Source organism: Halichoerus grypus, chromosome 9 (genome assembly GCF_964656455.1).
Source record: "Halichoerus grypus chromosome 9, mHalGry1.hap1.1, whole genome shotgun sequence".
Lineage (NCBI taxonomy): Eukaryota > Metazoa > Chordata > Mammalia > Carnivora > Phocidae > Halichoerus > Halichoerus grypus.
The window spans coordinates 116639806-116663135 of record NC_135720.1 but is presented as its reverse complement, the minus strand read 5'-3'; the positions used below and the strand labels follow the sequence as shown (position 1 = coordinate 116663135).

Here is a 23330-nt window from a genome sequence, read left to right as displayed (position 1 = left end):
TCTGGCCTGGCCGGCAGCCCTCGCACTGCTCGTGCCCGCTGTGTCCGAGGGCGCAGGCACCCAGGCCCTCAGTGCTCCCCTCCCGGCCCCAGCACGCACACACAACAGCTGGTTTTGTGGCAAAATATTTTATTGCTGCCACCCCCATGGTGGACACTGGGGGTTATGAGGACTGGAGTCGGGTGTTATCACAGCATCTTCTGGAACAGCGCGATGGCCTCATCCACCTTCCTGAGCTCTGCTTCTGTCTGTTGGAGCTGGGGGCGGAGCAAGGGAGAGGGGGCAGTGGGTGGTGAGGACCCAGGCCCAAGAGAGGAGACAAATGCCAGGAGCGGGGGCACAGCCCATGCCCACGATGGCAGAGGGGTCCGAGTTGGAAAGATGGCTGAGGACCACAGGCAGGGAGTACTCTGGGTACTGTGTGAGCCTGGCCGGCCTGCTCCCCCCTAATTCTCACCGGCCTCCCCAGCAGCACCTGCCTTCTCTTCCAGCATCCCTGAGCTCCCAGGTCTTGCCTTCTGCTGGAGTGGTCAGTCCCCAAAAAACAAAGGGGCCTCAGAGCCAGCAGCCCTGCCCCCGGGTGGACGGTGGGGCACAGGGGTTCGGGACAGAGGCTCCTAGGCAGGCACTGGGCCCTCATTTGTAAAATGGCAGTGGTAATACCCCGGGCCCTGCGCGGGCTTCCGGGAGAACTCTGCTCATTTCTGTCTGCGTCCATGCGGTTCACCCCACTGCTCCTCCCTGGAGAGATCCCAGGTGAGCCCGCTGGGCTTCCTGAATGTAAGTGGTCCCCAGACCAGCTCCAGGCATGTGGGATGCCAAGTTCCGGGCACCGGGGCAGGCACGAGGGCTCTGGCTGGGAGGCAGGATACCTGGTTCTAGGTCTGCCTCCGTCCTCACCTTGCTTGTGTGACCCTGGGCTATGCCCCTGCTCCCGGCTGTTCCTCGTGTAAGGGGACGGATTACACAGACCCCACCTGTTCATGGGGCCCAGGCTACCTGCTGCCCCGTGACTGCCCAGGGCGGGGCAGCACACAGCTGGGGGGACGGGGTCCGATGATGGAGGGAGCGCATGGGAGGGAAGCGGAGAAGGAGCGCCCGCCCACCCCACACACCTTGGCTCTGTCCGCCTCCTGGACGTCGAGGGGCACCTTGCTAGGGTAGCCCGCGGCGGCGCGGCGCTCCCGCAGACGCTGGGCCTGGCGCTGTGCCTCGCTGCGCTTGGCCTGCAGCTTGCCCAGCTCCCGCGCCGGGTCCACCAGCCCCTGCAGCTGCAGGTGGACGGAGCAGCGGTCAGAGGCCAGGGCCACGGCACAGCCCTGCGGCACAGGGGCCCCCAGGGCCAGGACGGCCACCACACCCGCACCGGCCAGCGCCTGCACGTAGCCCGACACCGCCGACCCCACAGCGCCTGTGGCCTCGTCGGCCACCTCCAGGAAACCTGCGGGGCAAGGAGGGAGGAGAGATGTGGCCCCGAGGAGACGCGACACGAGGCACCGCACCGGACGACGGTCCCAGAGTGGACGGAGGAGACAGAGGGACGGGTGGGGGTGGGGGCCTGAGGCTCACAGTCAGGCCGGATCCGGGTGAGGTTGTAGTCCGCCCGCAGGGAACGCACAGCTCGCGTGATGCTTAGGGCCAGGTCCATGGCAGCTTCGGCCTCAGGGTCCTTCCAGGAGCACTGCGGGGGCAGGAGGGGGTGAGGGCGGCTGGGGGGCAGGCCAGAGCCCCCCCTCCAGCCATACCCCGTACCTCTGAGGGCTCCGGATAGGGGGTAACACAGAGGCTAGGGGGAGCTTGCAGTGTCCGCCGGGGCAGCCTCTGGAACAGCTCCTCGGTCACGAAGGGCATGAAGGGTGACAGCAGCCGCAGGCCAACGTCCAGGCAGGTGTAGAGGGTCTGGCGAGCACACTCGGCCACCACTTGGTCCACCCCATTCAGCACGGGCTTCAGGCACTCCTAGGGGACCGGGAAGCACAGGGCTCGGGTGGAAAAGGTCTAGCCTCCAGGCCTCCCTGTGCCTGGAGGACCGGGAAGGTGACAGGTTGGCCCAGGTCCCATGGCCAGCCACCGGCAAAGTGAGGCCCAGGGCTCTGCCGCCCCCCCCCCCCCCCCCCCGCCCGCCACACACACACTCCGCTTCTCACCAGGTAGACATCACAGAGCTCATAGAGCCAGAAGCTGTACTGGGCAGTGGTGACAGCTGGGAAATCGTAGGCCTGGAAGCCTTGGTTGCTAAGCCTCACGGCCTCAGTCAGCCGGCTGCGGATCCAGCGGTCCACCAGGCTCTCGTGGCCTCCAGGCTTGGGAAGAAGGAGCGTATCAGCTAGGAGGTCCCATATGCCCAGGGGGAGGGAGGCAGAGGCCTCGGGGGGCAGGAACCACGGGCAGGCCTGCATTCCAGGAGCCTGATAGGTCCGAAGCCACCATCATGTGCTCAGTTTGCAGAGGAAAACGGAGAGGCCCTCCCCAATGCCCCCGGCTTTCACTGTAACCGTCTGTCCTGTGTCCATCCGTCCCCTCAGTTACATGAAGGCTCCTCCAGGGCAGGAGCTGGGCCACCTGACCCCGTGGCTGGGATCCTGACAGCACGGGCCACGCCTGATGCCTGGTGGCCGGCGTGCAGCCTCTGTGTGGTGCTACCCACCGCGCTGCCTAGCGGGTTCTCACCTCAGAGGTCGGTGAGGGCACAAAACCCTTCCCAAGGCCCCGGAGGGCAAACTTGGTGGCGTTCCAGAGCTTGTTGCAGAAGTGGCGGTAGCCCAATATCCGGTTCACGTCCAGGTTGATGTCACGACCTGGGCGGGAGCGAAGGGTGAATCCTTACCATTCTCCCTCCCGACTCGTGCCCACCGTGGGGAAGGGGAAGGGACTTGGCCGAGAGGTTTTAGAGGCCATACCCTGGGACGTGTAGGCACAGAGTCCGAACCGGAGGGCGTCGGTGCCACACTCGGGAATCCCCGCCGGGAAGTCTGCCTTCTGTGGGGAGGAGTCAATGGGGGGGGCACCTTGAGGCGGCCGCACCTCCCTGGCCCACACTCTAGCCCCAGAGCCCGCCCTCGGTACCTGCCCTTCTTTAGCCTTCTCCACCTCACTGGGATCCAGGTTGCTGCTCAGTAACTGGTCATGGAGGCCCTGAGGGTGAGGTGGGAGTGGTCAGGGGGGGCAGGAACCACGGGCAGGCCTGCAAGGATGTGGTGGCCCAGAGCACAGCCCCACCTGCAGGGAGACTCCGTGGATGACGTCCAGGGGGTCGATGACATTGCCTAGAGACTTGCTCATCTTTCGGCCATGGGCATCTCGCACGATGGCGTGGAGGTAGACCTGGCAGGGAAGGCCCACGACCATGTGTCTCCTCACCCAGACCCCAGTGCCTGCCCTGGGCCCTGCACCGAGTTGGCCCCATACTGAACCTCCGACCCCTCGGTGTCCCTGCCAGTCCACTCAGCACCTTCATGGGAATTAGAGGTACTGCCTCCTCCGGGAAGCCAGGGCACAGAATCACTGCGTGCAGCCCCGGCCGGCTTTCAGTCCCCACGAGCCCTCCCTGGCCGGGCTGTGCCCTGTGTCCCCATGCATGCTGAGCCCAAGCTGTGGCACGGGAAGGGGGTGAGATAGGGACTGTGGGACGGGTCTCGGCAGTCTTCACACCTCTCTGAAGGGCAGCTTGCCAGTGAGCTTCAGGCCAAGCATGACCATCCTAGCCACCCAGAAGAAGAGGATGTCATGGCCCGTCTCCAGCAGCGTCCCCGGGTAGAACACACTCAGATCTTCTGACTGGGGGCAGAGCAGGGCATGAGGGGGGGCCAAGCACCCACCTCCCAGATCCCCACCCCACCCTGAGCCGGTCCCTCAGGAACATACCTGGCTGGGCCAGCCGAAGATGGAGAAGGGGAAGAGGCCAGAAGAAAACCAGGTGTCCAGTACATCCTCATCTGAGGGAGGCCAAGGTCAGACATCAGAGGAGGGAGAGACGAGGATCAGAGCCCCGGCTCTGCCCTCCACCCCCCAGACCCTGCCTTGCCTTGCTGGAGACTGATCTTGTCAGGGGACACTCCAAATTCCTTGGCTGCCTTCTCCCGGGCCTCGGCCTCGCTGCGCCCACTCACCCAGTACCGCCCATCCGGGTCCTGCAGGCAGAGTGAGTGCCCAGGGGGCGCCTCGGCCTTGCTCCGCCCCCTCCCGCCAGCGAGGACCCAAGGAAACCACAGCTCCTGGAGATGGGCCAGCGTCCAGCTCCGGCCCAGGTCTCACCTGCCCCGGGGGCACCGCGGGGTCACTGACTGTGACGAAGTAGGCTGGGATGCGGTGGCCCCACCACAGCTGCCGGGAGATGCACCAGTCCCTGCGAGGGGGGCGGGGGGGAATCAGGCAGGGGAGGGAGGTGCCCTGGCCTGTGCCCTGCCTGGCCTCTCAGCCAATGCCCCTCCCCACACCGAGGGGCCGACGCACCGGATGTTGTCCATCCAGGCATGCCACGTCCGCTGATGGGCCTCAGGGAGGATGCGGAGGTCACCCCGTGTCACAGCGGCGCTGGCGGCCTGGGCCATCTCCCCACAGCGCACGTACCACTGCGGCCGCAGCAGAGGCTCCACCACATCCTTGGACCGGCTGTGGGGACACACGGGTGGGGTGATCAAGGGGTGGAGCGCCGCAAGGAGCCCCTTCCCCACCCCGGCCTCCAGCCTCACTTGCAAAGCGGAACCACCATGGGGTTGTCCTCGACGCCCCGGAACAGTCCCCGCTCCTTCAGTGCCTCCAGCACCGCCTTCCTGGCCTCGAACCTGGGTAGGCCCTGGGTGGGAGACGGGCCCCATCACGGCCGTGCTTAGGTAGCCCACCGTGTCTTGACCCGGCCCCCGCACCCCCAGCAGTCTCACCAGGAAAGGTGGGGGCACGTTGATGAGGGCCCCTCGGGAGTCCATGATGCTGATGGCCTCCAATCCGTGCCGCTGCCCAACCTCATAGTCGTTCTGGTCGTGTGCGGGGGTGATCTTCACCGCACCTGGGGTGTACGTGGGGGGGCCCGGGCACGAGGGACTCGGTGGAGTCTCTTTCTACCACCCCCTTTTGCTGAAAGATGTGGCTCCCAGACCACCCTTCTCTAGTACAGTCCCTGAAACCCAGCCCAGGTCCTGCTGCTTCAGGAAAAGCTTGTTTCTTTTTCTTGGAGAGGGAAGATGAATGACTGGAGTGCGCCTCATGGCCTCCTCTCTCCGGAGGACAGGCCCTGCTCACCTGTGCCAAACTCCATGTCCACAAAATCATCAAAGACAATGGGGAGGCTCTGAGACAAGAATGGATGGATCACGCTCTTCCCCTTCAGGTGCTGGGGACAGAGGGTGACGTCAAAAGTTCAAGAAGGCCTGGACCCAACTCCCTCCTATCCAGGACCCTGATTGTCCCAACACCCAAATTCCATCTTCAGGGCCAGAAAGGAGCTGAAGATGAGTTTTTTTTTTTAAAAGATTTTATTTATTTATTTGACAGAGAGAGACAGCGAGGGAGAGAACACAAGCAGGGGGAGTGGGAGAGGGAGGAGCAGGCTTCCCGCCGAGCAGGGAGCCCGACATGAGACTCGATCCCAGGACCCTGGGATCATGACCCGAGCCGAAGGCAGACGCTTAACGACTGAGCCACCCAGGCGCCCCTGAAGATGAGTCTCTAAGCCAATTTTCTCCTTAGCCAAGGGGCTCCATGCCCATCCCACCCTCATTCACAGTGTGGGAGCCCCTTCCAGCCAGCACTCCCCCCGAGCTGTGGGCAGCACCCCGGCCACACCTGGTATCTAGGATCTTTGGGGTGCACAGCTACGGCCACGTCTCCCAGCATTGTTTCGATCCGAGTTGTTGCCACCACCACCTCCTCGTCACTGTCTGGGGTGACATGCGGCCTTGTGGGTCTCAGCTCTGGCCCCTTCTCCACCCAGCCCAGGACCCTGGTGCCCCCGGCTCCTACCTGAGCCTTGGACCTTGTAGGCGAAGGAGACAAGGACCCCAAATTCCACCTTCTCCTTGTAGCCAGGCACGGAGAGCAGAGTGCGACCTGTCAGCTCCTTCTTATCCACCTGTGACATGGGTATTAAGAGAAGTGGCCTAGAAGCCAGGGCTGGGGGCGGAGATGGAGAGAGCCTGGGCTGGGGGTGGGGGCACACCTCGATGTCGGAGATGGCAGAGTTGAGGCTGCAGGACCAGTTGACGAGGCGGGTACTGCGGTAGATGACTCCTTCCTCGTGGAGCCGGACAAAGGCCTCTGTCACAGCTGCGGAGAGTTTCTGGGGAGCAGGGGGAGGCAGAGCTGGGCCCAGCTGCCCAGGGGCCCAGGCAGCAGGATCCCGTGAGACCTGGGCTGTCCGGAGTCCCACCATCCAGCTCACAGACCCCTTTGAGGGCTGGAGGGGAGAAGTACTTTTCTTGAAGAGGAGAGAGGGCTATGGGGACACAGGAAGCCACTCAGCTAGGGACAGGTGCTAGTGAAGAGAATCCTGGGAGTTCAGGCTCCACGGGGAGGCCCTATCATGTGCCACCTGGAAGAATGTGAGCTCCCCGGGAACCAAGGGCCATGAGAAGGGGCAAGAAGTGATATTTGTAGCTGAGCCCTTAGTGGTTTCCTATGGGTGGTGGGCTCCCCTCCTAGGGGAGGGCCACAGTGTGTGTGCTCTTCCGTGGATCACTCGCTCTGGGGAGCTTCCCACTCCTGCCCCAGGCCTGAGACCCCTCCTACTCACAGGGTCCATGGTGAAACAGGCTCGATTCCAGTCCAAGGAGCTGCCAAGCTTCTTCAGCTGGTGGTAAATCCGGTCACCTTTCCTGGAAGTGGACAGACAGGCCCGGAGGCACTCAGGCCTGGGCTGGAGGGAGGCATGAGGTGGCTGACGGGACGGGACGGGATGGAGAATCACTCGTCCCTCTGAAACTGACCTGGGCCCCAGAGCCAACTGAACCTCAGCCTCTGTGAGGGTCTGGCCCTGCAGCCAGGGCCGGAGGCTATAGAGGTCTTATCTGGACAGGGGACGGGGTGCTGCACACTCACTCCTCCTTCCACTTCCAGACCTCCTGCAGGAAGGCCTCTCGGCCCAGCTGGTGCCGGCTCAGGCCCTGCTCGCGCCAGAGCTTCTTCTCCACCACCACTTGGGTGGCAATGCCCGCGTGGTCACAGCCAGGGTTCCACAGGGTGGTCTCCCCGCGCATGCGGTGCCTGTGGGAAGAGCCAAGAGGACCCGAGGTGAGTGGGCCAGTGGACCTGGCACCAAAGGAAGAGGGGCTCCTGAGCAGGGAGTTAATGGACTCAGGAAAGAAAGGGGAGGTGGGGAGGGATCCTCCCAATTCTAAAATTAGTCAGGGAGAGACGTGCAAGGACAGCCAAGGCAATTTGACAAAAGAACAAAGAGGCCTGTGCCCAATCAGAAAGCCAGACGTAGGAGAGGGTTACGATTATTCGAACAGTGAGTTACTACGGAGAAACAGAGTTACAGATTAAGGGAACAAAACAGTGTCTGGAAACAGATCTGAGCAAATTTAGTATTCGTCGAAAGTAACATTTCCTATCAGTAGGGAAATGACGATCAACTGAATAAATCTGTTCGGGACGACTAGTGATTAGTGCCCTACTTCCCAATATTCATAAAGGTAAATCCTGGTCCTATTCGTGAACTCAACACTATCAGAAAAGCATTAGGAAAAAATGACATACTTTTCAAAACGAAAAAAAAAAAAAGAAAAAAACAACACAGATGAAAATGTTTCTAACTTTGAGGTAGGAGAGGCCTTCTTTAACAAGACACAAAGTTAAAGAACTACTGGCAAACCAGGGTGCCTGAGGGACGCCTGGGTGGCTCAGTCGTTAAGCGCCTGCCTTTGGCTCAGGTCATGATCCCAGGGTCCTGGGATCGAGCCCCGCATCGGGCTTCCTGCTCTGCGGGAAGCCTGCTTCTCCCTCTCCCACTCCCCCTGCTTGTGTTCCCTCCCTCGCTGTGTCTCTCTGTCAAATAAATAAAATCTTAAAAAAAAACCAAAAAAAAAACCATGGCGCCTGGGTGGCTCAGTCGGTTAAGCGTCTGCCTTTGGCTCAGGTCATGATCTCAGGGTCCTGGGATCAAGCCCCGCATCGGGCTCCCTGCTCAGCGGGGAGCCTGCTTCTCCCACTCTCCCTGCCCCTCTCCCACCTTGTGCCCCCCACCTTCTCTCAAATACATAGATAAATAAAAGGCTGCTACCTTGAGTTTTCTTTTTTTTTTTTAAGATTTTTTAATTTATTTATTTGAGAGAGAGAATGAGATAGAGAGAACGAGCATGAGGGGGGGAGGGTTAGAGGGAGAAGCAGACTCCCCGCTGAGCAGGGAGCCTGACGCAGGACTCGATCCCAGGACTCCAGGATCATGACCTGAGCAGAAGGCAGTCACCCAACCAACTGAGCCACCCAGGCGCCCTACCTTGACTTTTCTAAATGTTCATTCTTTTCTGTTAATAACTTGACCATTGTGTGTTACATGTATTTAACACAACTCTGTTTTTGCAGCTTTCAATTCCTTGCAAAATTCTCAATCTGATGTTGTATCCCCAGTGCCCAGAGCGGAGCTGGCATAGTGACGTCCAGTAAGTATTTTTCGACCAAGTTAATTTAGGAAGTAGGACTCTAGAAAAACTTCTCAAAACTTAAAATATAATAAACTCTTGCTTCCAAAAATAAAAAGTTGTTTTAAAATACATTTTTAGGGGCGCCTGTGTGGCTCAGTTGGTTAAGCGTCCGACTCTTGATTTCAGCTCAGGTCACAATCTCTGGGTCCTGGGATGGAGCCCCGCCTCGGGCTCTGCGCTCAGCGGGGAGTCTGCATGTCTCTCTCACTCTCTCCCCCTGCCCCTTTCCCTGCTCGTGCTCTCTCTCTAAAATAAATAAAAGTTCTTTTTTAAAGGGACTTGTCACGTGGAATACTAGGTTATATATTTGTGAACACTGTTCATGTGTCGGGGGCAGAAGCAAATGCTAGAACAGGTGAAAACATTCACAATACACGTAACAAACCAAAACATCAGTATCCAGAATATTAAAGAATCTTCCAACAAACCAACTAAAGAAAAAAAACAGAATCAACAGGAAAACGGATGAAAGATAGGTACAGATGATTTATATAGAAGGAAACCTGACTGGCCGAGAAACACGAACAGGCATGACCTCGGAATCAGGAGTAACAGAGGTACCATGTTTTTGCCCATCAGATTGACAGACACACACCGGTAACGTCCAGGGTCGGAAAGGGCGTGGGGAAATGAATGCCCTCACAGGCAGTTCACGGAGGTGTAAGGCCCTGACGCCGTTTTGGAGGCAACTTAATATAAGCATGCCCCTCCAATGGACCGGTTTCACTTCCCGGTAGTACACCAGAGAAATCCTTCCACTCACACTTGAGAAAGCATATACAGGAATGTGCGTTCCAGCCAGGTGTTCGAGAGAGAAAAATCAGGCAACAACCATTATTAAGGAAGTGACTCCATTATGGTATAGCCACATTATGCTACGGCACAATGAAAGAAAATGAAGTCAGTCTGTGTACAAGAACAAGGAAAGATCTCCCAAATAAACTGCTAAGTATAAGAAAAAAAGCTGTGGAGTAACATGTTTGGTGTGAGTCTCTTATGTTAAAGAATAGAAAAGAGAAAAACCCACCCAAAAAGAAAATTATAAATTTCTATGGATACACGCATTTGTAAGTAAACAGATAAAAAATCTGGAATGATACACATAAAAGTGGTAATAATGGCTAAACTTTGCGAGGGAATAGGTCTACAAAGACGTAGTCAAAGAGACTTAAAGCTTTAAATTTCTTACAAAAACATATTTACATATTTCTTGTTTAACTCAAAATAAAGTTATTTTTAGTAGAAAGACAGGGAGAGGAGAGTCTGCAAGCGAGGGGTGCTGGTTGCCTAAGGGAGGGCGCTCCTGATGGGATATGGGACTGATGGGGAGAGAAGCGGATCACCACCAGGGGGCACAGCTGAGGGCCCATATGGAAGAAGACAGGACAGAGGACTGTTCAGGAAGAGAAGGGAGGACTAGAGAGAGGAGGCAGAGAAGGCAGAGGGAACCGGTGGAAGGAGAGGACAGGAGCTTACCATCGGGTCAGCGAGTCCTGGATGGCATTGGTGAGTGCGTGGCCCAGGTGCAGGGAGCCTGTCACATTGGGGGGTGGGATGCACATCATGAAGATTCCCCGGGGATTTGGTGCGGACACACTGGAACGCTGATGGGGGAGGAAGGATGGGCACATGCTAAGGCCTCCCATCACCTCTCCCGGCCCCCTCCCAGGCAATGGGTCCCTCGGCCCTGCTGTCGCCCTCCCACATGTCCTCCAGGCCTGGGCAGCAGAGCCCACTCACTCCATACTCTGGCTTGAAGAAGCCCTGCTGCTCCCACCAAGGGTACCAGGCAGCTTCCACATACTGAGGGCTGTAGGAGTCGGGCATGGTGCCACTGACATCTGGGGGAGAGATGGGGAGGGTCAGTGCCTGAGGCTGGGAGCAGCTGGGACAATGGGCCAGCAGAGGCGCCGGGCCTCTGTGGCTCATATCATAGGACAGACAGGCATTGGGAAATCTGGGGGGCTGTGCAAATCCTCCAAAGCCAAGTGGTGGGAGCAAGGGCAGAGCAGGAAGGGGTAACACCAAGGAAAGCAGCAGCTGAGGAGGGTGGAAATGAAGGGTGGGGGTCCTTTCCCCCTTCTCGTACCTTTCTTTTCCCCAGCTGGGGTTGGGAGGTCGTAGGTAATGACCCCAGGATCCCGTTTCCCCCTCTTCTCTGGTTTTGGTTTCTTCTGCTTGGGAGGGAAAAGTTGTAGGCAGAGAGATCATCCACCCACCATGGTGCCAACCTTCCAGTTCGACCCTTAGCTTCTCACCTCTGCTGGGGGTGGTTGCTGCTGCTGGGTCTTTTGCTTCTGTTGGAATTTCTCTAGCTTCTCCCGTTTCTTTGCCTCTTTCTTGAGTTGAGTAGCTGTCTTTGGGGGTTCAGGGACCTCAGGGCCTAGAGAGAGGCACAGAAATGCCAACTTAGCCCACTGGGGACCCTCTCTGTTAACCATGCCATGATGCTTCAGATGGGCCATTCCAGCCGCCCCAGGGCTCCCCGTGCTGGTTTCCCACCTCACCCTCCCTCAGGCCCCTTCCCGAGTGACTCCGCCATTCCTAAGAGAAAAAAGGAAAGTGAGCTACAGAGAAGGCCCAGAGCAAGCCCTCCTCACCTGGCTGTTGAGAGAGGGGTCTGGCCCCCGAGTGCAGAACCACCTCTCCCAGCACCGCCCGGAATTCTGGCTGCTGGACACACGTGATGAACCAGCGCGTCACATTGCCCCAGACCCGGCGCGCAGAGGGCTCCAGGACCTGGGAGGGTGAAACGAAATGAAACACCCTTAGTCACCCTCTCGCGAGGTCTGAGGACAGCCGCCCTCGTTCTTCCCCAGGCCCCAGCGACTCACGTAACGGAAAGGCAGCAGCAAGGCTGTGACAGCCGCCAGGTCAGCCAGTGTGGGGGCCTCCCCGGCCAGGTAGGTGTGCAGCCGAAGCCACTCTTCCAAGGGGCTCAGGGCCCGACCCAGGGCCCCCAGGGCAGCCTAGCAGGACAGGGAAGGGCTATGAGACAAGGTTTGGCCCGCCTCAATCCCCGCCCCTATCCCCACCCAATCCATGTGGCCCCCTTCTGCTCCCACAAATCACCACCTGAGGCCAAAGAGTCGTCACAAAAGTATTCCCATTTGTTCAATAAATTCCTGCTGAACGCTTACTATGTGCCAGATGCAATATATTAAACATCAGAAGTTAAAGATTGCATAAGACAACCCAGTAATTGCTTCAAGAAGTATTTATTTATTAAGCACCTACTATAGGTCGGGCACTTCTCTATAAAGAATGTGGAGACAAGCACAGACCCTGACTGGTGGAGACAGTAAACGTGCAAATACAGAATGCATTACCCTATTTTTCTCCGTTAAGTGTTATGAAGAAAAATAAATCAGGCTGAGGGGGACAAGGCATTCCAGAAAGGGGACCTCTATGGTAGACAGAGTAAGCAGGAAATTGAAGGAGCAAGCCAGGGTCACATATTCATCTCATTCACTCATTCATTCATTGAAGAAATACTAAGGATTCACCATGTGCTCAAAACTCTGGAAGGAGGTGGTCTGCTTTGGACTCACAGCCTCAGTCTGGTCTAGTTCTCTCTCCTCTCCCTTCCTTCCCCTCCTCATTTGCCTTCTCCATCTCCCCGAGCACAGCTACCTCTCCCACCCCACTTGCCTCTCTTCTCTCCAGTCTTTTCCTATGTTTCTCAGTAACCACCTTCATCAGCTTCAGACTCCTCAAACTTCTACTCCCAGACTTTAAAACACCTGGCACCAGACTATACTCTGCACACCTCTTTTCATCTTCTCAAAAGTGTTCCTCAACATGGAAATTTCCATTCTCAAAGATGGGAAGACCAAGACTCAGTTTAAGAAACCTGCCCACGGTTATCATACCAGGTGGCAATCTGGGACGTGATCAGTGTTTCTCCACCTCTGACACGCTGTCTTCCAGTCTCATTACCCATTCTACTCTTTCTTCTAAATTCCCCCCTTTTCCTTCTTCCCTTCTTCCCACTCACCTGGGGGTCCTGGGCAGAGCTCCGGAGTCCCAAGGCCGGCAGCGTTGCTCCACAGGCAGCTGGTATTAGCTCCGTGTCGGCATAACTGACCCACTGTTGGACCAGGACGGCGGCCCGGCTACCGCCAGGGCCCCCCAGGCCTGCCGGCCACAGCAGCTGGGCCACAGCGGTGGCCCCCCACACCCAGAGCCCACCGGGCCCCTGCTCCAGGGCGGGCAGGCGGGGTGGGGGAAAGGGAGTCCTGCTGGTCGGAGGCGGCTGGAGACAGATTCGGGGGGGGGCTCCTCCCCAGCCCGGCCCCTCCCCAGCCTCCCCATAGCGCGCCGCTATAAGGGCACGCAGGCTGGGGAAAGCGTCGGGGTGAGGGGAGACATACAGGATGGACATGGTTACGCAAGGGGTCCGAACGAGGTGGAAGAAAACCTAAGGAGCAAGAGAGACAGGGGATGACTGAAGGGAGAGCAGAGGCGTCCTACTGGGAGAACAGAGGGGACCCCGTGGGGACTCCTGTACCGCAGGCGTCTGGGACCCCCAGGGCTGGAGGTCTGACCCGGCCTTAACAGCCAAGGGCCCGGCTCTCGGAGTGGCAGTGCCGATGGGAGACTCCCCATGATCGCGCGTGCTCGGGGACTGCGGGAGGCTCGGGGCAGCCAGCCCCTCGGCGTCCGGGAGGACGCGGGCTCGGGCCGCAGGTACGTACTGGCGGGAGGTGGTCACGCCGAGCCGGACAGCCACCTCGCGGCCGGAGGCCGGCCGAAGGTGGACCGGCCTAGCGGCCGGAGCCGAGGAGTCGGCCGGGCGGGGACGGTGGGCGATTCTCGAGGCGACCCCAGCTCCCTGCGACCGCCGCCGGGCCGTGGGCGCCCACGTGTTCCCCCCCCTTTGTGACAACGAGCGTTTCCGGGCCCGCGGGTCCTGGCGCGGGCGGCCGTGCTCCGCCTGCGCGGGCGGGGGCTGCCCTGCCCGACACCCGCCCGGGGCCGCGCCGCCCGCCGCCGGCCGCGCTCACGAGGGACGGCGCGGGGCGCGGGCACAGGAGCGGAGGACGCTCCCGGGACCGCGCTCCCGTCAGGCGCCACCGCGGGCACCCCGCGCGGGTCCTCGGGCGGGCCGGGCGGGAGGGCGGCACCCAGCGGGCAGCCCGGGAAGCCGCGGGCCGGGCGCTGCCGGCCGAGGACCCCGGGGGCGCCCAGCCTGCTCCCGGAGCGTCGGTGCCTCCCGCAGAAGCAGGCGTCCCGCTGGACGGCCCGGAAGGTCCTTTAGTACCGAGCACTCATGCGGAGAGGAAACTCCTGTCCGCTGAAGGAGCCAGTTTGGTTCGTTCCCAATTCTAACGCTCCACAATAAAAATGATGCCACTCGTATTAATCCGTTATATTCAGCAAGCGTGTAGCGATTTGGCTGGGTTGAGGAGGCAGGCAGTCCGGCAGCATCAAATGCATTTTGGTGTCTCATTAACTGTCAGGTTAACAGGACAGAGATGGACAGGCGGCAAGTACTCCTTGTGGGTACAGTACGAGCAGACCGTAGGCAAGCCATACAGGTGGGGGCATGTTCAAGAAACATGGTGTAGCCCAGGTGAGGGATTATATGGTTCATACCAGGGAGAAGAGTGGCAGACAATGCTGGGAAGTTGGGCTGGACTCTTGGCTGGGGTCATAGAGTAGCAGGGCTTGGATGAATTCAACATTCCTTTCCCACCCTCCAGGCTCCTTCCCAAAACACATGCAGAACCAGAACTCAAATGTGTATCATAAGTTTATTCCCGATGCGGGACAGATTCCTTCCACCCCCAAAATGAATCACATGCTGCCCTGGAGAGATCTAGGAGATTCTCCCACCATATCCTGGGAAGGAGTGAGAAAGGCAGGTGCTGAGGACAAGGCAGGCTTTGCAGTTCCCCAGCCTACTTATCCTCCCCTCCTCAACAGAGGAGAGCTGTTCCCCACTATTATTCTCATCCACTCTTCCCTTAAAGGGAAAAAAAAAAAAAAAGACAAAAACCCCTCAAATACGGGAGGGAGGGGTCCTGGGCTGCGACTTGAGGTGAAAGGTCACCAACAGAAGAGGGACAGGGAGGGGAGGAGGGACCATCACTGTTTCTGCTGCAGGGCCTCCTTCCTTGCTGCGTCCTGTAGCAACTGTGTGTCCACCTCATCTGCCGGCAGCTGCACATAGCGGACCACTGAGCCCCGGATGAAGCAGTTCTTCACTGATAACTAGACCAAGAAAGACAAATAAGAAAACACCCTGAAAATTGTCCACTGTCTGGGGCGCCTGGGTGGCCTAGTCAGTTGGGCACCTGACTCTTGATTTTGGCTCAGATAGTGATCTCAGGGTGCTTCACTCTCGCGCGTGCTCTCTCTCTCAAATAAATAAAATAAAATCTTTAAAAAAAGAATGTCAGGTATCCACCCAGGAGCGTCCTGCTTTTGTTTCCTCTTCACCATCACCAACTCACCATGTGAGGATATTTCTCAGGGTCTGTAACACTGATGTCAGTTAGTTTGATGTTGAGGTACTAAGAAAAGAAGATGAACACCGTCATTAGCGCTAGAGACCAGATGCAAGTACCCAGCCCTGAAACTCTCCCCTCTCCTTCCCCGAGACCCCATTCTAGGCTCCCTCATATCTTACCTGATCCACAGAATGGAGGGTTCCACAGATGCTGTTGGGGGAAAAGGAGGAAAGAACCAAATCAGTTTACACCAAAATCAACAGAGAGATGACTTCAGAGCATGGATAAGAACATGGCTGGGAGAAGTCAAGGTTTGAGGGAGCCAGAAAAGGGAGAACCAAATGGGGCATTCCTAAGCCCAGGAACAAGAAAGACAATGCATTTATTGCAGTGTGTTATTTTAGACCTCACATCTTCTAAAACCAAGGCACTCTTAGCAGTTAGTATTAAACAACTGTTATAAACTAGGCCTGTGTTCCACATAGTATTTGCAATCTTTACAGCTACTTCACAAGGTAGCTATTACCAAACAGGGGCTCAGAGATTGTGTAATGTGCCCAAGTGTAGAAGAAACAGGGACTTGAGTTCACATCGGTCTGATCCCCAAACCATCAGCTATTTTCAAACATTTACTGGAACCCCATATGTAAAGTAGACAAAGTAGCTTAACATCGTTCTTGATGATGCAGGCACAGGGATGTCCTCTCCCTTCCTCAGTCCCTGGGCCCTCTGAAATGTTTCAGAACACCAGGGCTCCAAGTCATGCTACCTCTCTCCCAACTTCTTTACTTTCTGTCAATGGCCTCAACAGTCTCACAACCTCAAATCCTGAGCTGTACTTCACCATCCTCCATGACCCATGTACCCATCATTTGGCAACATTTTCCTAAGATCTCTATAATTCTTTCTAGTTTGACTTCTACAAGCCAAGGTCTAATTACACCTCAATCCTGGCCACCTTTACCCTAACCACCTACATGTCATCACCAGATTCTATGTTCCTTAGAACTGTGGTTCTCAAACACTGATGTGTGCTCAAAAGTTTTACAAGTCTGAGATAAAGAAACACAGGTTAGGGGCGCCTGGGTGGCTCAGTCGTTAAGCGTCTGCCTTCAGCTCAGGTCATGATCCCAGGGTCCTGGGATTGAGCCCCACATCGGGCTCCCTGCTCTGCGGGAGGCCTGCTTCTCCCTCTCCCACTCTCCCTGCTTGTGTTCCCTCTCTCACTGTGTCTCTCTCTGTCAAATAAATAAAATCTTTAAAAAAAAAAAGAAACACAGGTTAGTATAGCATTGTGTTGAGTGTGTATGTAGTATGCTAAAGGTTGTCAGTATTTTCTTCCCTAAGAATAACTCTTTAATTGCCCTTGCGATTTGTTATTAAAAAAATTTTAATGAAATGATTATAATGTGCAGTTGCTTAAGCATCAGACTCTTGAGGGCACCTGGGTGGCTCAGTAGGTTAAGTGTCTGCCTTCCACTCAGGTCACGATCCCAGGGTCCTGGGATCAAGCCCCGCGTCAGGCTCCCTGCTCAGTGGGAAGTCTGCTTCTCCCTCTCCCTTTGCCTCCTCCCCCCGTTCATGCTCTGTCTCTCTCTCAAATAAATAAAATCTTAAAAAAAAGAATTGTAAAGAAAACAAAATATTGGGGAAAAAAAGCGTCAGACTCTTGGTTTCAGCCACTTTCAGGTCTTCAGGTCGTGATCTCAGGGCCATGAGATCGAGCTCCACATCAGGCTCTGCGCTCAGCTTTCAGGTCTTGATCTCAGGGTCATGAGATTGAGCCCTGCATCAGGCTCCACGCTCAGTCTGCTTAAGGCCCTGGGGTGCCTGGGTTGCTCAGTTGGTTAAGTGCTGGACTCTTAATTTCTTGATTTTGGCTCAGGTCATGATCTCAGGATTGAGATCGAGCCCAGCATGGGGCTCACACTGAGCATGGAATCTGCTTTTCTCCCTCCTCTTCCCTCTGCCCCTCTAAAAAAAAGAAGACTCTCTCTCTCCCTCACTCTCTAAAATAAATCTTAAGAAAAAAAAAAAAAAAGTCCTTATCTTGCCAAAAATAAAGCTGGTGGTTCTCTGTTGGACCCCAATTTTTGTTAAATTCTAAGTCTTTAAAATCCACTGCCTGAGAGACACACTTCCTCAGTGGTGGTTTCCCCACACCCCTTGGCTGCTGGGAAGACTCTGACAACACCCTATTACCATCTGCAGCGGTGAAGTGACTTTTGAAACTGCACAGGTGGTGTCATTTCATTCTGTCTCTTAATATCTGGCACAACAATGGTCTGACAAGAAGCATGAGAGAAAGCTCTTTTCCTATACCAGTGGACTACCTTTAAATCTTGTCCCTGTTTTAGGATATGGGGCTATAACATAAGTTATTCTTGCCATGTGGAAGACCCAGAAAGGAGAGAAGAGGAAAACCAAAAACAAATCATCTCATAGAATTGCCTAGGTGGTTCTGACTTCCATTCTTGTCTCGCTATATGGCCCCAATCTATATGCCATCAATACCATGTCAATGTTTCCCACGCTGAGAAATTATCTCACAAAGAAACGTGGGAGATACTATTGGGGGCAGGGGGGTACGGGGATACACTGATTCAAAGTTTCTAAAGAAGGGGCGCCTGGCTGGCTCAGTCTATTAAAACATGCAACTCTTGACCTCAGGGTTGTGGGTTTGAGCCCCACCTTGGGTATAGAGATTACTTAAAAATAAAATATTTTTTAAAAAGTTAGGTATTAAGAAGAACACTTGTGATGAGCACTGGGTGCTGACTGTAAGTGATGAGTCACTAAATTCTACACCTGAAACTAAATTACTCTTTATGTTAACTGGAATTTAAATTGAAAATTGAGAAAATTAAATAAATAAATAGAAGTTTCTAAAGGAGAGTCAGGTAATAAGTAACAATACTTTATTTTTTCTTTTTTTAAAGATTTTATTTATTTGACAGAGAGAGACACAGTGAGAGAGGAAACACAAGCAGGGGGAGTGGGAGAGGGAGAAGCAGGCTTCCCCGCGGAGCAGGAAGCCCGATGTGGGGCTCGATCCCAGCATCCTGGGATCATGACCTGAGCCGAAGGCAGACGCTTAACGACTGAGCCACCCAGGCGCCCCATGTAATAATACTTTAAATGTATACTTCATTTAAAGAATTTTTTTAAAGGACTTTTTTTCCTAAAGAAAGATGTGTACAAAGTTGCACACATAAGGATGTCCAGGGCAGCATCGTTTGTAAAAGCAAGAAACTGGAAACAACCTAAATGTCCAACAGCAAAGTCTTGATTAAATTAGTTCCCACCAGCTAATAAAAATGCCATACAGACATTAAGAATATTAAAGATCGGGCGCCTGGGTGGCTCAGTCGATTAAGCGTCTGCCTTCTGCTCAGGTCATGATCCCAGGATCCTGGGATCAAGCCCCACATCGGGCTCCCCGCTCAGCGGGAAGCCTGCTTCTCCCTCTCCCTCTGCCTGCCGCTCTGCCTACTTGTGCTATCTCGCTGTCAAATAAATAAATAAAATCTTAAAAAAAAAAAATGTTAAAGATCAACTTTATTGACATGGAAAATATCCACAACATACTGCCAAATGAAAAGCAGGTTTCACAGTTGCATAAAGAATATGACCCCAGGGGTGCCTGGGTGGCTCAGTCATTAAGCATCTGCCTTCTGCTCAGGTCATGATCCCAGGGTCCTGGGATCGAGCCCCACATCGGGCTCCCTGCTCTGTGGGAAGCCGGCTTCTCGCTCTCCCACTCCCCCTGCTTGTGTTCCCTCTCACTCTGTGTCTCTGTCAAATAAATAAAATCTTTAAAAAAAAAAAAAAGAATATGACCCCGTTTTTATCTTTTTTTCAAGTTTTTATTTAAATTCCAGTTAGTTAACATACAGTGAAATGTTCGCTTCAGGCGTAGAATTTAGTGATTCATCACTAACACAGAGTACCCAGGGTTCATCACAGCAAGTGTCGGTCCTTAATACCCATCAAATCCATGCCCCCACACCCACCTCCCCTCCAGCAATCCTGTTTGTTCTCATAGTTAAGAGTTTGTTTTCTGCGGGCGCCTGGGTGGCTCAGTTGGTTAAGTGTCTGCCTTTGGCTCAGGTCCTGATCCCGGGGTCCTGGGATTGAGCCCCACATCGGGCTCCCTGGTCAGGGGGAAGCCTGCTTCTCCCTCTCCCTCTGCTGCCGCTCCCCCTGCTTGTGCTCTCTCCCTCTCTCGTTCTGTCAAATAAATAAATAAATTCTTAAAAAAAAAAAGTTTGTTTTCTGGTTTGCCTCTATCTTTTCTTTCCCCATGTTCATCTGTTTTGTTTCTTAAATTCCACATACGAGTATGGTATTTGTCTTTCTCTGACCGATCGTTTTTAATTTATAAGGGAGAGTGCGCAAATGTGCGCACACCAGACAGAACTGGACTTCAGTTCTGGCTGTGTCATCTACTAGTTGTGTAGACTTGAGCAAGTTTCTTAACCTATCTATGCTTCAGTTTCCTCATGTTTAAGATAGCAGTAACAGTATGTGTCCTATAGAGTTCTTACGAGAATTAAATGAGTTAATAAATGTATTCAGAATAGTGCTTAATTGATAGGATGTTCCCAAATGTTAGCTATTTTTCTTTCATTCAGCACACACTTATTAAGCACCTACGATATACCAGGTCTATGGTAGACATTAGGTACACAAAGGTGAGCTTAAACATGGTCCTGGCCCTGTAGGAAGGACAGGCCGTAAACAATAAACATACTTTTATGAAATCACAATTTGAGAAGCACACACTAGGAAAAAAAGAGACTGTATGACAGATACTACTTGGCGAGAAGGACCAGGAAAAAAGTCTCTCCAAGGATACAGCATTTATCCATGTCCTGGACGCTAATTAGGAGCTAATGACAGAAGGGGGTAGAGGCTGTAAAAGCAGTACAGACATACGGGACTGCACTGGTCTTTGGTTTATCCTTTACATTTTCTTTAACAAAATGGAGATTGTGCCACATCGACTATTCTGCAACAGCTCTCCGTATCAATACATCTTATTCCTCTATGACAGCTGTATATTATGGAAGTGCCACAACTTAATTAACCCATTCCCTATAGATGACTATTTGCTTCCAATTTTTGGCTATTGCAAATAAAACCACAAACACCTCTGTGATACACCTTTACTTGTGAAACTGATTCATACATTTCTATAATTGGGTCAAAGGAGTAAATAATCAGAAAAAACAAAACTATGTTCATTTTGTTAAAAAAAATTTATTGATGCCTCTGCCCTCTGACGGCTCTCTAGTACTTTAAGCTTAAGGCACAGGTCATTTATTTCTTTTGTATCTCTCCCACTTTGTCCAGCCCTCAAATAATACTTGTCAAAGAGGTTCCAGAACCCCGCATTTACCCACCCCCTACGGACTTGCTCGAACAGGTGCCTACCTCAGGTCATTCTTGAGTTCCACGACCACATCCTTGCCCACCAGGGACTTGAAAAAGGAATAGAAGAGCTATTGGGCGAGAGAGGAAAAACCATCACCTGGGACGGTACACGGTAGGAAGGAGTGTCCCCCCCTCTGCTAGTATTCCCAAATACTGGTATTGGGATCTCCACCACATCTCTGGCAGTTCTCAAAACTTTACGGGAAACAACACTCTGACAGGGATGACCGGCTGGAGCCCAAATACACTTCACTGAGCATGACTTAAAGCTCCAGAAAGACGCTCTGCCCGGCACCCCTCGGGCTCTCCGGGTCGGTCTCTCAATCGACCACCTCTCCTGGGCTCTTGCCCACCCCCGCAACCCCCCACTCCCAGTGGGCAGAATTGTAGAAAGCATCCCGATGTTCTCACCCTCCCAAAGCCTGGCCTCCGTCACAGAAATACTCCCTGAGGTCTAGCTCTTCCCTCCCCTCCTGTCCCCAACTCTCTCGCGCGTTTCTTTTGTTTTTTTCCCCGCATAAGGGAAAAAAAAAATCCCATTTGCTCCCAAGTGTGTCCCCCCAGAATGCGTGGCGTAGGAACTAAGAACAGAGGGCAAACCCCAGGGCCCAACTCCGGCCCTGAGGGTCAGAGCCTAGACGACCCCCCGACCCCCCCCCTCCCGCGCGCCGTCTCCAACCGTCCGGCCCACCCGCGCTCCCCCAGGGCGCCCCCTTGTGACGTCACGGTACCTACCATGGTGCTCAAGCCGCGGGCTGCCGGCCGGACCGGGAAGGCGAAGGCAGGGAACCGCAGGCCTGAGGCCGGGCGGCAACCGGGAAGCGAGCCCGCGCGTGGGACGGGACGGAATCGCGCAGGCGCAGCGAGAAAAGCCGCGGAAGCTCTGAGTAATGACAGGCGCGCGCGGCGGACTCGCGGCTCCGGGAAAGCCGGCAGGGGAGAGCCGAGGGGGCGTTTAAGCCGGGAAAGGGGCGGGTCTTCCTGCCTTCCCACTTCCTCCCGGAGTGGCGGGCTTTCACCACGCAGGCGCGAGCCCGAGCTGTTACCGAGTTTTGAAGAGGCTCCTCGCCTCTTCGGGGTTTTTACTTCATAGTGCCGCCCACGGTGCTAACACCCTACAGACACTCTTTTGAAAACTGTCGAGGAACTTGGGAAAACTCCTGACTTGTGCACTTTTCTATATCCGTTACACTTCGATAAAAAATAAAATAAAATGTTGCAGAGTCGCCGAGATTAGGAGCCAGAGCACTAATCTTGATTTTATCAAAGGTTCCCAATAAACATTTTTCTCCCAAGGACCCAATCTCAGTCCATGTTTCTTACACCCTTTTGCCTAGGGCTGTCCTGTAAAGGACTGAGTAAAACCAAAGAGAAGCTTGCTCAGGGGTAGAAATTCCTATTCTAATATTTCACTTCCAAATATGCCCCCTCAAACACTAAAGGACACAAGTGCACAGTTACACAGACTTCTATACTCATGCCCCTAAGGGTTTTATAAAGATGTGATATTATGACACAATAGGTGAAAATACTTTTTTCAAGGAATAAGACTACTAAATCCATTTCTCATCTTGCAGAAAAGTATCCATACGTCAGCAGTTTGTTGTAAAAATGTTTTCTGCATGTAAAGGATGTAATAATAGATTCTCTGAGTACACAGATGTTGGGTGTCCTAGACCCCACCTATAAATGTCATAAGGACATCAAGCAGAAGTTTGTTCCCCCCAGTTAAACCCTAAGCACCTAAACCAGTCTATCACTGAGTACAAGCAGAAACTATAGAGAGCAACTGCTCTAGCTGGAGCTAAAGGTGCCTGATGATCAAAAGTTATTTTCCTGGGGCGCCTGGGTGGCTCAGTCGTTAAGCGTCTGCCTTCAGCTCAGGTCATGGTCCCAGGGTCCTGGGATCGAGCCCCGCATCGAGCCCCGCATCGAGCCCCGCATCGAGCCCCGCATCGAGCCCCGCATCCGGCTCCCTGCTCCGCGGGAAGCCTGCTTCTCCCTCCCCCACTCCCCCTGCTTGTGTTCCCTCTCTCGCTGTGTCTCTCTCTGTCAAATAAAAAATAAAATCTTTAAAAAAAAAAAAGTTATTTTCCTGCTTGAAACAATTAGTTCATGATAATTCAAGTACTTTCCCCTTACCAGTTTAATCATTCACAATGATTTCACAATCAGACCACACTCACACTCTTCATGAAATCTTCTTTACCTTACTTTTCAAGGTACGCTCACAGTCTATAAAGATACCAGAAGAGGGGTGCCTGGCTGGCTCAGAAGAGCACATGACTCTTCATCTCGGGGTCATGAGTTTGAGCCCCACAGTGGGTGTAGAGATGACTTAAATAAATTAATTTAAAAAAATAGGGGCTCCTGGGTGGCTCAGTCATTTGGGCATCCGACTCTTGGTTTCGGCTGAGGTCATGATCTCAGGGTGGTGGGATGGAGCCCACATCAGGCTCTGAGCTCAGTGTGGAGTCTGCTAGGGTTTCTCTCTCCTCTGTTCCTCCCCTCAGCGTTCTCACATATACTCACGCGTATGTGCATGCTCTCTCTAAAATAAATCTTTAAAAATAAAAAAATATGGGCGCCTGGGTGGCTCAGTTGGTTAAGCGACTGCCTTCGGCTCAGGTCATGATCCTGGAGTCCCGGGATCGAGTCCCGCATCGGGCTCCCTGCTCGGCGGGGAGTCTGCTTCTCCCTCTGACCCTCCTCCCTCTCATGCTCTCTGTCTCTCATTCTCTCTCTCAAATAAATAAATAAAATCTTTAAAAAAAAAAAAAAAAAAAAAAAAAAATAAAAATAA

The 23330-nt window shown here is 54.1% G+C and overlaps 2 protein-coding genes across 3 annotated transcripts; both read right to left on the bottom strand.

Moving 5' to 3' along the window:
* Nucleotides 1-112: 112 nt before the first annotated feature.
* On the bottom strand, nucleotides 113-13626 carry VARS1 (valyl-tRNA synthetase 1). Of its 2 annotated transcripts, none has more exons than XM_078055548.1 (30): nucleotides 13334-13626; nucleotides 12634-13056; nucleotides 11471-11605; nucleotides 11237-11375; nucleotides 10895-11019; nucleotides 10726-10813; nucleotides 10377-10477; nucleotides 10113-10240; nucleotides 7033-7197; nucleotides 6728-6809; nucleotides 6155-6274; nucleotides 5959-6067; nucleotides 5782-5876; nucleotides 5239-5329; nucleotides 4881-5005; nucleotides 4692-4795; nucleotides 4453-4611; nucleotides 4255-4345; nucleotides 4025-4130; nucleotides 3865-3935; nucleotides 3652-3777; nucleotides 3220-3324; nucleotides 3067-3135; nucleotides 2901-2979; nucleotides 2671-2798; nucleotides 2148-2303; nucleotides 1753-1959; nucleotides 1570-1681; nucleotides 1116-1441; nucleotides 113-257 (listed from the first exon to the last, which is right to left on the bottom strand). In XM_078055548.1, exons 2-30 carry the CDS (start codon nucleotides 13018-13020, stop codon nucleotides 189-191), a joined length of 3798 nt encoding a protein of 1265 aa, XP_077911674.1. In that variant the 5' UTR covers nucleotides 13021-13056; nucleotides 13334-13626; the 3' UTR covers nucleotides 113-188. The 2 variants fall into 2 exon arrangements, with proteins under 2 accessions (XP_077911674.1, XP_035964107.2); XM_036108214.2 differs by having other exon boundaries at nucleotides 10726-10810; nucleotides 13334-13625.
* A 747-nt stretch (nucleotides 13627-14373) lies between these two features.
* LSM2 (LSM2 homolog, U6 small nuclear RNA and mRNA degradation associated) lies at nucleotides 14374-21521 on the bottom strand. The gene is made up of 5 exons (XM_036108167.2): nucleotides 21263-21521; nucleotides 20528-20595; nucleotides 15271-15301; nucleotides 15095-15154; nucleotides 14374-14852 (listed from the first exon to the last, which is right to left on the bottom strand). The coding sequence occupies exons 1-5, from the start codon at nucleotides 21263-21265 to the stop codon at nucleotides 14727-14729; spliced, it is 288 nt and encodes a 95-aa protein (XP_035964060.2). The 5' UTR covers nucleotides 21266-21521; the 3' UTR covers nucleotides 14374-14726.
* Between the last annotated feature and the right edge of the window lie 1809 nt (nucleotides 21522-23330).

What these genes read in the sequence shown, in the direction of transcription:
- VARS1 (XM_078055548.1), bottom strand. Translation starts at nt 13,020, where the DNA reads ATGTCCATCCTGTATGTCTCCCCTCACCCCGACGCTTTCCCCAGCCTG. An exon ending in ACGTGCCCCCACCTTTCCTG is followed by an intron (nt 4,796 to 4,880) that starts GTGAGACTGCTG and finishes TCTCCCACCCAG; the next exon opens with GGCCTACCCAGGTTCGAGGC. An exon ending in CAAGATCAGTCTCCAGCAAG is followed by an intron (nt 3,936 to 4,024) that starts GCAAGGCAGGGT and finishes GGCCTCCCTCAG; the next exon opens with ATGAGGATGTACTGGACACC.
- LSM2 (XM_036108167.2), bottom strand. An exon ending in GAACTCAAGAATGACCTGAG is followed by an intron (nt 15,302 to 20,527) that starts GTAGGCACCTGT and finishes TTCCCCCAACAG; the next exon opens with CATCTGTGGAACCCTCCATT. An exon ending in CTGAGAAATATCCTCACATG is followed by an intron (nt 14,853 to 15,094) that starts GTGAGTTGGTGA and finishes TTCTTGGTCTAG; the next exon opens with TTATCAGTGAAGAACTGCTT.